The sequence below is a fragment of the Chamaea fasciata genome, unplaced genomic scaffold (genome assembly GCF_029207755.1).
Source record: "Chamaea fasciata isolate MVZ Bird 193981 ecotype frontalis unplaced genomic scaffold, bChaFas1.0.hap1 SCAF_21, whole genome shotgun sequence".
In the NCBI taxonomy this organism is placed as follows: Eukaryota; Metazoa; Chordata; class Aves; order Passeriformes; family Sylviidae; genus Chamaea; species Chamaea fasciata.
The window spans coordinates 10,264,747-10,276,997 of NW_027094106.1; the positions used below are offsets into that span (position 1 = coordinate 10,264,747).

The 12,251-nt window shown below is 51.1% G+C and overlaps 1 protein-coding gene and 1 long non-coding RNA gene across 2 annotated transcripts in view; one reads left to right on the forward strand and one right to left on the reverse strand.

The window, feature by feature from the left end:
* The first annotated feature begins 2,467 nt into the window (after window positions 1-2,467).
* On the forward strand, window positions 2,468-3,774 carry LOC136299922 (uncharacterized). The gene is made up of 3 exons (XR_010723595.1): window positions 2,468-2,623; window positions 2,730-2,767; window positions 2,932-3,774. It is a non-coding gene; the product is annotated as an uncharacterized lncRNA (long non-coding RNA).
* Window positions 3,775-3,855: 81 nt separating this feature from the next.
* Window positions 3,856-12,251, reverse strand: part of NF1 (neurofibromin 1) — a 73,601-nt gene continuing 65,205 nt past the window's right edge. The window contains exons 54-58 of the mRNA XM_066201917.1: window positions 12,060-12,160; window positions 11,459-11,601; window positions 11,304-11,350; window positions 10,557-10,773; window positions 3,856-7,952 (exon numbers count right to left, since the gene is read on the reverse strand). Of these exons, the coding sequence (XP_066058014.1) occupies window positions 7,810-7,952; window positions 10,557-10,773; window positions 11,304-11,350; window positions 11,459-11,601; window positions 12,060-12,160 (651 nt within the window). The 3' untranslated portion in view covers window positions 3,856-7,809. The remainder of the gene's footprint in view (window positions 7,953-10,556; window positions 10,774-11,303; window positions 11,351-11,458; window positions 11,602-12,059; window positions 12,161-12,251) is intronic.

Genomic DNA, 12,251 nt, shown 5'->3' on the forward strand with positions numbered 1-12,251 from the left:
GCACCGCCTTCTTCACCTCCTCCGTCTCCCGCGGTGGTCGCGGGACAGCGCTGCCAGGCCCGGTGGGGCCGCCGAGGCCCAGCCCGGCCCACTCCCGCCGTGTCCCTCATGCCGGGCCTCTCCCGGCCGCTGCCCCGATGGGGGTTTGTTTCCCACAGCCCCGCGGGTCCCCGTAGCCCCGCTCCTGCCTGCTCCCGGGGTTTCTGCCGGGTGCCCCGGTCGGGCCTTGGGCAGCTCCACAAATCGCGGGGAATGGCTCTTGTCACTGCTGCTCAAGGCTGCTGCAGCACCCTCCGCCTGCCCTGTGTTCTGCTGGGACCGTCGGGCTCGGCCTCGGAGCCAGAGCGCCTCATTGCCTGCTGACACGGCCAGACACGCGAGCAGGTGAATCTGAGCTTTAGACAGAGTTTTACACAAATGTTTGGCTGGTGGTGACACATTAGTGAGCGAATATTAGCCAGAAGCTACAGCAATGGATTGGAACTACAAGGCTGAACTAGAATGAGAAATGCAAATCTGTGTTCAGGCAAGGTTATTGCTCAGCTACAGCAGCAGCAAGTTGGAATTAATAGAGACTTTTCATGTTATTGTGTAAGACTTGTGACATTTCCCCCCAGGGTTTTTGGCATCCTTGCAGAAGATCCGGTGTGTAAATGATTTCTCTGTCCCAAGGAAGCCCTGAGGTTCTGGGGAGGATACACAGTAGGGAAGCATGGCTGGTCAGTGCTGGCACTGCCAGCTCTGTGGCCTGTGTGGCAGCAGATTCCAGGACAGCTGTGGGCAAGGCACTTGCAGGAGACTGGGAAATCATCGATGCTCTCCTAAGGCGGCTGGGAATTTCCAGAGGAGGCTGGTGAGGGAGGGAAAGGCCCCAGGGTGCGGCAGGAGCAGCCCAAGCAGCAGGCAGGTCTTGGGAAGAGTCTGTGCTGACCTTTGTGGGGCATCACTGGGAATTATTCTGTGTTACTGTGGCACCCGGAGGGGGTTGGCATCCACCCTGGGTCTGCGTGGGAAGTGTTGTTTGGGAGTGATGTGTTCTCTCCAAATAATCCAGCAGGGTTGTGTGGAAGCACATGGAGCGGCAGGAGCCAGGTGTGGGTGCTGCAGCCGGGCAGGTTGGAGGGCACAGGATGCTCTGCTGCTTCAGGGCTTCTGAGGAGACTGCTGCATTTGTCACTGGACCTTTGTGGGGACAGGTGGCTCTGGATTTCTCAGTAGAACAACTTCAGCTGCTTGTTCATCTTTTGGAACTTTAGCAGCAAAATCAGAGGGAAGCAGGAGGCCAGGGAGAAATGTTGTGGGGCAGGAACAGGGAGCAGCTCCCAGAGCTCACCTGGCTGTGAGCAGCATGCTCTGCAGCAGGTAATGCAGCCACAGGGGCAGTTCAGTGCTGTGCTCACCAGGCTGGCTCAAGTCAAACCTGCCTGTTGTTCATTGACACGTGCCGGCAGCAGGCAGTTGGTGTGTGAGAGTGTAAATGAGTAACTTGGAGAAATCACAGTCATGAGCAGGATTGTCCTTCCTAAATCACTGATTTGTGGAAGTATTTTTCTGTAGAGAAGTTCCTGATTTGCCTCTTATCTTTTTGTTTAGAGCAGTTGGGAATTAATACTAAACACCCATTTTAAAACTACAAATTGAGCCATACGTGAAGTGGAAAAATACGTCCGTGTTGGGACTTTGCCCTTTTGATGTCCCTAATCTGAGGATCTCAGAAATTTGTCCGTTAAAGACTTCCCAACCGACAGCCACCCTTGGCTGTTGGTGTTGGGCAATGCCAGCATTTACAGTGCCTGGTGGTCTAACATTCAGGGATTTGTCAAGGTCACAGCCACAGCCTGTGTCAGACACACGTGGGGACCAGAACTGCTGAAACCTCCTGTGGACCTGGCCTTTTCATTCCCCCATTTCCTCACAGCCCCAGGAGAGGAGGAGGAGGAGGGCTAGAGGAGCAGCTCTTCAGCGTTTGTGCCCTGTCTTGCTGCACAGCCAGCTCTCCTGGGCAGACCTTGCTCTCCCAGTACCTAACTGGGGGTGGAAGCAGCAGAACAGATATTTCCAGTTTGTCTGAAGGACAGCGTGCTATGAGAAAAAAAAACTTAAAATACAATTTAATAGTTCAGGGGGATTTTCTTGAGCATATAGTTACTCCTGGCTATTTATAGCACCGTCATTTAAATATCCCAGAAGCTCCGTCGTCAGAGGCTTTTTCATGATTCCTTTGAAGAACAAACCCATACTTACTTGAACAAGTCACATAATGGGAGTTGTTTTTAAACCCTTTCCACCCACACAAGCCTGGGAGTGATTTTCATTTAAGAGCTTGTTAACCAGAGGAGTAGCCAGCTGAAGAGCCCCTGTTGCAAGGCACAGAGGATTCACACCTGCAAATCCTAACTCGGGGAGTGGGAAAGGCATTTCACTGCCCTGAGAGGGACCCAGCACCGCACAGCTGCAGCAGGGTGGCCTTGGCAGCTGTGTGACACAGGTGGCTCATCCATTACTTGGAACTGAGTTCAGGGGTTGTGTCCCCTGTCCTTAGGGGGGCCTAAGGGACACACATTTGGTAATGGCAGAAGGGACCAAGCAGAATCCAATCCTATGAGAGGACCTGAGGGAACAGGTATCGCCCATCTCACCTGGGACAGTGCTGGGCCACCTTCACCAGCAGCTCTGAGCCATCCTGTGCTCAGCCATCAACAACTTTCTTTCTCTTCCTCCTTGTGCAGTTTTTAGCTCCAGAAGAGAATTCATTCCCCAAGTTCAAGTAAGTTCTGCACTTTTACTTTATTATTTTCCTTTCCGCAGCATCAGCTGGGCAGAGATTTTGACAGAATTGCCTGCTCCAACAGTGCAATTTCCCCCAAAATACAGTTTTTCCAACTGCATACATAACTAAAACAAAACTCTCCTTTCATTCCCTCCCTGTAGCTACAGTGTTTTTGTGATCTCAGCAGGGAGGCTCCAGTGTCCGAAAGAGGAACTTCAGGAATGTTTTTGACAGCAGTGGTTGAGCAGGTGCTGCTCGGGAGCTGGCTCCTGCCTGGCTCCCACTCCAAGTCCAACTCAGAACTAAGGAACATTTCCTCTAAAGTAAAGAAAATGAAATTTAGCAGTTCACACACTGCTGCTCTTCCACTCCTGCAGCCCCAGCTGGCACCAGGGGCACGACAGGAATCACCTGTCCAGGTGTCTGCAGGTCTGTCTGTTCACTGTGCAGGAACAATAAGATTTCTCAGAAGAAGTCAATGCAGTCACACTTTAATGTGTCTTTACATCCTTTACGATTCACAAAGGCAGAATATAAGTACTTATACATTTTTAATGGGGAAGTAATGTATCCCCCTAGAAGAAAAATAGATGTGATTAATCATTTGTCAGAGAAGTTGCCTGACAGCTGAAACCTCAAGCTTCTAGGCAAAGAAAAGCTCAAATAGACAAATTATACTGAATTGTTCTTTAAAGACCAAGCAGCTGTTTTATTACAATATTAAATTTACATTTTAAAAAGAAATATTCTGATTTATTATTCAGTTATGATAATCTTATTGAAGTGACATGGAATTCATGACAATGGGCTTTCTTCTTCCTCAGTCACCGCAGGCAATCTCAGATCTGTGCAGGATCCCACACCCAGAGCAGCACCAGTCTGGGAAGACAAACTCCAGACACTGGATTTTAACTGGAATCTTAATTTTCCCCAGAGAAAGTGGAGGGTTGGGCTCTGGAACTGGACTGGATCCCTTGGTTCAGCCCCAAAGAACCCACCCAAACTTGTCCCAACGGAGAGAGAGGACACCAGTGTCCACCACCTTTACCCCACAGTCCCCGGGAATGACCTTCGAACAACTGGGAGCAGGTTGAATTTACATTTTACTTCAAAAAAAAAGGGGGAAGTACATACATGAGGGGAGAATGGGGTGAACAATAATTATCTGAGACCAGGTTTCCACCAGTGTGACCCACAGCTCCCGGCAGCGCTGGGGCCAGCGGCTCTCCAGGCTCACACCCTGGGCTGACAGCAGCACCGGGACTGGGAGCACGGAAACCCCTGGCAGCCCAGGCTGGATGGAAGCGGTGAGATCATACACAGGGTGAGTGTGTTGGACACAGCTTCTGGTTTAAATGATGGAACGCACCAGCAGGAGGGAGGAGGAGTAGTTAACAGTTACTAACACTAGAATAATCAAATTTGTATGTTATACATATACAGCAACTAACTGCTTTACAAAAAAAGCAAAATAATACAATATATTGTCACATGTATTTACAGTGTAGTAAATATACTTTTCTGTCAAATTTTACACAAAAACTATTTACAGGTGAATATACTGCATAAAAAAAAAGGTGGGACCAACACTCTGAGTGACTGTCTGTGGTTCGTTGCATAACAATAGGACGTGCTTTGTGACTTCGGAAAAAATTAACCTTAGAATGAAACAGGAAAAGCCCTAAAACCTACAACCCGGGTCAGAGCCAGGCCTGGCACGCGCCGGGGGCTCAGCCCACGAGACTCAGTGAAATGTTCCCTGTCCTGGGAAACCTCATGCACGGTAAAGCAGAAACATCGGCATCGTTACAGGTAGGTTATGCACTATTCAAATACTACTGAGTTATCTTTAAGTCAGGGAAAATACAAACACAAACAGAATGTGAATTGTCTTTACAGTACTGGGCTGTGGTCAGTGCGGGGCAGGGAACGGGCTCTGAGCCAGGGGGGTCACACACGCTCCCCAGGAGGGCGTTACGTGGTCCACGTGTTCCAATTGGACTTTTCTGAATTTTAAGTTTTCATGTCAGAGCACAGGGACTCCGGGGCTGCAGCTCCAGCCCTGCAGCAGAGCCTGGAGCAGCAGCCTCCGCCAGTGGCCCGTGGGTTGCCCAGAGCCCTGGGGACCCTGGGATGGGGCTCCTGTGTGTCAGGTCAGGGCTCACCCCCACACTGTCACCAGCAACAACCTGCTGGTCACCAGAGAACAGAGCAGCAGGTGCACAAAGGATGGAGCAGCCCGGGATGGGGGCAGAGCTCCCAGGGATGGGATGGGATGGGATGGAGAGTGCTCAAACGGGGGAAGAACAAAGGAAGGAGGATGTGAGAAAGAAAAAGAGGCAAATCCCAGCAGCGGCTGCTGGAGGGAGCAGGAGAGCGAAACAGTGACAGTAAGGCACTCAACAACTAATTACTGATGGGATTTTAATCATTACACAAAGGCCATGGTTCCCTGGGAGCCAAGCACAAGCTTCCCAAGCACCAGTACTAGGACACAACCTTCTTGTCTATCACAGCACACACGATCCCAAATGAAACCTTGGCCATCCAGCAGTCCTTACACCCCAATTCACTCGTTACCTGACACAGGTGTCTGACACCTCTGCTCTGCCAGAGTCCAGGCCCTCTCACTGAACCTCTCATACAGGGAAAACTCCAACTGGCTCCCTCCTTCCAGGAAAGAGGAAATTCAGTTTTGTTCACTGACTTCATGAAGAGACTAGATTTTTCAGCTGGGACTGAGAGCCTGGAGTGGTTCTCACAGGGATGGTGGCTTTCATCCCTGTCCCCTCTGCTCCCACATCTCTGTGCTGCAGGGAACACAGCAGTTCTGATGGAGGGACACTTCTGACATGGGTGATGCAGAACAGTGAAGGGCTTGCTCTCTGCCCAAACAACATCAGTCAGGCAGTTCCTCTGGAAATCCTGTTCCTGTTTGCAGGAGACCTGCTCACACGAGAAACAACTGAAAACAGCACACCACCTTTACAAGAGATTCTTGTTGTCCTCCTACATACAAATCCTCAGGCTTCTACAATTCCTTGTCCTCAGCAAAACGGGAAGGGCTGGAACCAGCTCGACTGGGCACAAGCCAGTGCAAACTCCAGTGACACCAGGGGTGGCTCCTCACAGTCTGAGTTGTGGGATGACAACGGTTTCTAACCTGGGGACCCCAAACCCAAGGCTTGAGCCCCTGCTCTGTCCCTGAGCCCAGCTCAGCCTCAGGGCCCTGCTCAGAGCCCACTGTGTCATCAGTGACCACGTTCCTGCCCTGGCGCCTGCACCACCCGAGTGAGGGAATTTGGTTAATTGCACCACTTCATCTTTCTATCCTGTTTATTCCATGACTGCTAATTCTAACTTTTCCTCTTGTTTTGGCAAGCTATTTGCATATGAAGTTTGTGTTCATAGTTTTTCCAGGACTGTAAACAAATTAAAGAAATTGTTATTTTATGAATCAATACAATAAAGGTATTTTTATTTACATAAATGTTACATTGTTACTGTGTGGATACATGGGAATTATGTGCTATAGCAATAAATTGGAATCCTTAATTGTACCATTCTCTAATAATTTAGCTGTGGAGTTTGATTTACTGAAAGCCACTAACGATTGCACTGCAGGACTGGCTTTTACCTAATGGATATACTTGTTTTTTCCTTTAAAGCCACTGAAGGATTGTTAACTCCTACCACAGCAGAGGCATCTGAAACTGGGAAGGAGATCTGATTCTGAGCAGGAGCTGTGTGAGCCCCCAGGGACACAGCCCCTGCCTGAACTCCAGCTCGCCCCAACTCAGACACCCCGCCTGTGCCCGCGGGGCACCGGCACCGGGACCCAGAGCGGCGGCACCGGGACCCAGAGCAGCAACACCGGGACCCAGAGCGGCGGCACCAGGACCCGCGGCGGCAGCACCGGGAGCTCCTCCCTGGCCAGCACAGCGGCGCGGGCCCGTCCCCAGCCCTGACAGCGAGGGCAGCTCAGGTTTGTGCCAGCCCCAACCCCAGCCCCGGGAGTGACTGCGCCACGGCCAGGCGTCCCTGCGATTGGACACAGTGTCGGTTCATCTAAATGCATGTACCTTGAGCAGACGGGGCTGTTTCTGTCCCTGCTCGGGCAGCACAGGGGCAGCTTTGCCACACACGATCCTCCAGAGCTGGGAATGAACCCATCCCATTTCCACTCCATTCCCCACTGGATATTCTGCCAGGAGCTCTCGCAGGTGTGCGTTGTTGGGAAGGGCAGAACTAAAGCAGGTGCTACAATGACAGCCCGAGGGTCAGCTCCCAGAGATTTCCCTCCGTACAACTTCCTCAGGGCAGATAAAGTACAGCAAAAAAAAAACAACCCAAAAAACCAAACAAAACAAAAACCAACCAAACAAAAAAAGCTCTGGGAAAAAAGCCAGTTTGTCCAGTCTGGTCCATGTACAGTCCAAGTGTGTGAAGCTTGGTCTGGGGAATGAGGGACTCCTGCAGCCTCCTTTTCCTCTCCCCTTTATTGCTAATTACCTGAAATTTAACCTAATACCACCACTTCTGTTAAGCTCCTTCTACTGCAGCTATCGTGAACTTCTTCTCAGTGTGGTAAAAAAAAGTACACAGCTAAAATCTTATAGGTTTGGATTAAAACCAGGGTTAGAGAAACTTCCCCGGCTCAGGAAGCCACTACTACCTTGAGGCGTGCAAACAGGGTGAAGGATCAACCCTTCCCTTAGCAGGAACACCTGAGGCCAGAGCAGACAGGGCGGGGCTGGGGAATGGCTTTGGATTCGAACCAGAGGCGGCTCTGCAGCGCTCCAGAACTGCGGCCTCCCGCGGGGCACACCGTGGTTCTGAACACCGGCTGAGACCAACCGCGGGGGGAATGAAGGCGTTAACTCAGGCAGTGGGTCAGGAGTTGATCATCTGGCAACGCGGCTGACGGGATGGGAACTGTACAGATCAAGTGCAGCATCACACCCGGTGGAGGGCCCTTCGCGAGGGGCCGCGCGTGTCAGTCAGGTCCAAAAATAAAAAAGAAAATTAAAAAGTGACAATCACACGATCTTTTTGATGCTGTGACGCTTGAAGCTGCCGGCGCTTCGCTGCTTCTGCACTTGGCTGGCGGAGCCGTGGCGCATCCTCCCGCTGTTGGCGTGGCCGGCGGTGGGCGAGAGCTCCACGTTCTCCTTGTCGATCCCTGCGGAGACACAAGCGGAGCGCTGATCCCGGGGCCGGGTTCCCCGGAGCCCCACGCCACCCAACAGCCCGCCCGCCACCGCCGGGACCGGCCTGGAAAGGATCAAATGGGATCTGCGGCAGGCAAGGGCTGCAGAGCCGCTCGCCCCTGCCCTCCAGCCTGTGGGGCCGGCGGAGGGCAAAGGGAGAGTAAACCCAAGAAAACTCGGCTGTCCTGCTGAAAACTAAAGTCTGCTTACGTGAAGGAAGGAGAAAAACATAAAACAAACCACCAAACTGACTCTTAATGAGTAAAGAAACAAGTTTCCTAAGGAGGGTCTTGACAGGAGACAGGCACAGAGAAACCGGGGCAGGGATTTTTCATGAGAACTCTGACTGCTGAGTTCAGCCCCACCAGTGGCAGAAGAGGCTTGTGGGGCTCAGGATGAGGATGGCACCAGACACGTTTGTGCCCACAAACGTAGACCCTTCTGAGAGGCTTTGCACGTCCTGTGCAGGACAAGGTCCTGCAGAGCAAGACTCTGTTACACTTGGCTAAGTCTCAGATCAAACAAAGCTCAAAAGTGAAGAGCTTTGGTGCAGAGCCCACGCTGACACGACAGCAGCACCCAATGCCCGGCACTGGAGCCCCCGGCAGTGGCTTTGGGCACTGTCACTGCAGCCCCAGAGCCCAGAGCTGGCCTTGGGGCAGAGTGCTCCCCAGCCGCTGCTGCTCTTTGTGCTGACACCGCTGTCAGTTAACCCCCTGCAGCAGCCTCTCCAGCTGCCACTCAGTGTCCACCAACACTTCATTCACACCCCTGGGACAGGTGCAGCACCAGCAACGAAGAGCAGGCAGGTGGTTTATGCAAGAGGATACAGCTACAATCAGCAGCAAAAATTAGGATGTCTGACAGCAAATACAAAGGTTAGAACAAAGTTCTGCTATTGTAAGTGACATATCCATAATTATGTGGAAGAGGTTGATTGGTGTTGGCATTAGTGAAAACAAAGAACACCCTCCACACTCAGCACAGGGACAACGTGAGGGCTCCAGCCAGAGGCTGCACCTACTTCTCCTTGTGCAGGCGGCAGCACAAAACCCCCAAACTGTGCTGAGGACAGGGACAACCCATGGGCATGAGCAAAAAACCCTCTTCTGCAGCTTTCTCTTACTTCTCCACACAACGCAGAAATGCAGAAGTGTGCAGCTCCTGATTTACTGCCCCACTATCTGCCGCAGTTTAGACCAAGGAACTCGTGTCTGTTCACCCTGCAGTCAGAGCCGAGTCCTAGTGAATCTAGAGCTCACACCGAACAGTTCATTTCAGCTTCACACGTGCAGCACAGTGATTTCCACAGTAAGCATCCACTTGTCTGTTACCACATTTGTTCTCAGGGCCATGGGTGACTTTGCCTGCTCTACCACCAGGTATTATCGGCACTCCCCAAGAAAACGCACCAGCTGAGCGCTTGCTGAAGCCATTCCCGTGTCAGAAACTGCTGCTCATGCCACAGCCTGGCCCTAACGCAGCTCAAGCAGCATTTCGTGCAAATATGATGAAAGAAGAGAGTACCTGGATGAGGCAGCTGCATGAAAACTGCAGACTTAGAGCAAGGCAGAGAAGCTTCACAGACACAGAATGAAAGAAATAAACGTAAGTGAATAATGTCCATGAGACAGGGAAGGGGAGGAAAAGGAACAGAGATGGTGACAGACAAAACATTTATAAACAATGATCCCGCCTAGTTGTTTCCAGATGCAGGAAATGAATTTTTCATGTATCTGCAACTTAGTATTTGTAGCCATAATAAAAAAACCCCCTCATTTGGCTGAAAATGTTTCTTTTAACTGAGTGCTGCTGAACACGTGGCCTTCACACTGGTGTTTTAAATTTAATTTCCAAGCAAACAGTGCTCAGAGTGCCAGCAGGCCGTTGTTTCAGACTCACTATTAACCTGAACAAGTTCCCTAGTTGCCAACTGTTTGTGGAGACTCTTAACCAGCCTTTGACAAAAGCCATCTGTTTGCACAGCACTTGGAAGGAATGTCTGACGAGCTGGATTAATTCCTTCCTCTCAGCTTGTAAAGGAAGAGGGAATGGAAAGTGGGGCAGAAGGAAGGAGGACATTTACAGAGCAAAATGTTTCTTTCCCTTGCACAGAGCCCAATCCAGCACCGTCACCTCATCCTTGGAAACAACTGCTGGAGCTGCCACCGATGCTGTGTTCCAAACAGGAAGATGCTGCCCAGAATGTCCTTCCACACTGCCAGCAAGGGCTGCTCCCAAATCATTCAACTGCCCAGCCTTACTCCTCTGCACGCTGAACAAACCATCCCAGTGCCTGTGAGCCAGGGATCCCCTGCAGGGCACATGTTCCACCTGTAAGTGCCGCTGTTCTGATGCCCTTAGTTCTCTTCCCTTCACATGGAGTGACTTGGGAGACAGTTTTTGTGCTGGATAAAATCCAGGATCTGAACCAACAGCGTAACAGCTCAGGAACAGTTTAATATTCATTTGACTCCACAATGTTTGACACACACACATCCACAGAGCCAATGAGGCTCCTAAACCAGGAGATTCCCACATTTCCCCACACAGATGGTTCCAGAAGAGGCACTGACCTGGGGAGTGCTGGGAAGTGGCAAGTGAGGTCATGGAGTTGGAGAGGTTGAGGTTTGCAGTGATGCTGAGCTGGCTCTGCACCGCCGGAGGGTACGGAGACGTGGGGGTCAGGAGAGATTCTTCACTGGTTTCCTCATCAATTCCAGGCAAGTATGTGTCAATCAAGGCATCAAGGAACTTCACTATGAGCTCAGCATAGTCTGGGATTTGGGTTTGCTGTGGGAGATGGGGGGAAAAAAGATTGCTCTTTCCTTAGTACTTTCCTGTCAGTTTGAGCTTTGCTCCAGAGCTCACTCTCCCATAGTTTTGCCTGCAAAACTCTGATGTTAAGGTGTCAGGGTGACCTCAGTGTGTGGGAGCCCAGGGGCAGCAAAAGGGGCTGCAGAGCCCCTGCCCCAGCCCCACACCTGGGCCACCTCCTTTGGGATGGCTGGACTCCCCTGGCTCTGCTCCAACATGAAATTTAGCCTCGTGGAATCATCACTGTTATCAAATTAACCCCCTACCCTGTCAGACACATGCAATGAAGTGACCTGGGAGCAGGAAAAGCTGCACTCACACACCTGGCTGCTTGGTAACTCATCCATCACAGCAGCTGCTGCAGGCCCAGGGCTGCTTTTAGCCCCGGAGGTGCCCCTGACACTCTCTGCTCACTCACAGGAGAATGATGCTCCTCAGGAGCACCCTTGCTGCAGCACCAACGTGTCCCAGAAAGGCCAAACAGCCCAAACCCACAGAGCTCTTACCTTGGAGAAGGGGCCAGCAAACCTCCAGAGCCCATTAAATCCAAAACCTGCAACAGCAAATGGAACACCACCATGAAAGCCCAGCCCTCACCTGACAGAGAACAACACACTGCCCCCAGTACAGCGCATTTTTTTTAAACAGGAAAAATATTTACTCTGTAGATAGGACGTTTGGTATTGGGGTGGAGACTCCTCATGGTAGACAACACTCTGCACAATCCCATGAATTGGATTCAGCAAGTTTGGATCCTGGCACAGCGATAAAAGGGTATTGATCTTGGAATCCAATAAATTATGCCTGAAGAAAGGAGAAGTGGCTTAGTTTTTGGTCATTAAATAAAATAAACCTGCAGTTCCCAACTGACTTCAGCATTCAGCAGCCCAGGTGGGATTTCCACCCCTGCAGTGATTTCAGAACACAATTCCCAGCTCTGTTCCATAAGGATGCTAATGATGTGCTCAGGTCAGTTTGTGAACATCTGCTCACCTTAACGTCTGACAGCTTGGTTTCCTTTGCACATACTCACTCCAGCAAAACTACAGCAGGTGTCTAAAGAATCATCCAAAGAGCACCTGCACTAGGCTTTAAATCAGCTCTGAAACACCCGGGGCACAAATTAAAATCAACCAGCACGGACAGACTGCAGCCTGGAACCTCCACACAAGCAAGTGCCTTGCAGATGCTTGTCCTGGACCAGAGAGCTCTGAAGAGGAGCCAGGTACAGAGTTACTGTAAGCAGAACTTCAGGTACTCACACAACAGGAAAGACCTTTGGGAAGACAACGCTGGCTTCTGCTAAATACTCGTAGAGGATGCGCTGGTCGAACTCGTCCGTGGTGTATTTCACCAGCGTGGCCTGGCAGGGAAGGAGCCATTAGTGCACCTGGGTGGCTACAGCCTTGCTTAAAGGGTTTAACATTTCTGAGTAGCAGAGAGCAGCACTAGAA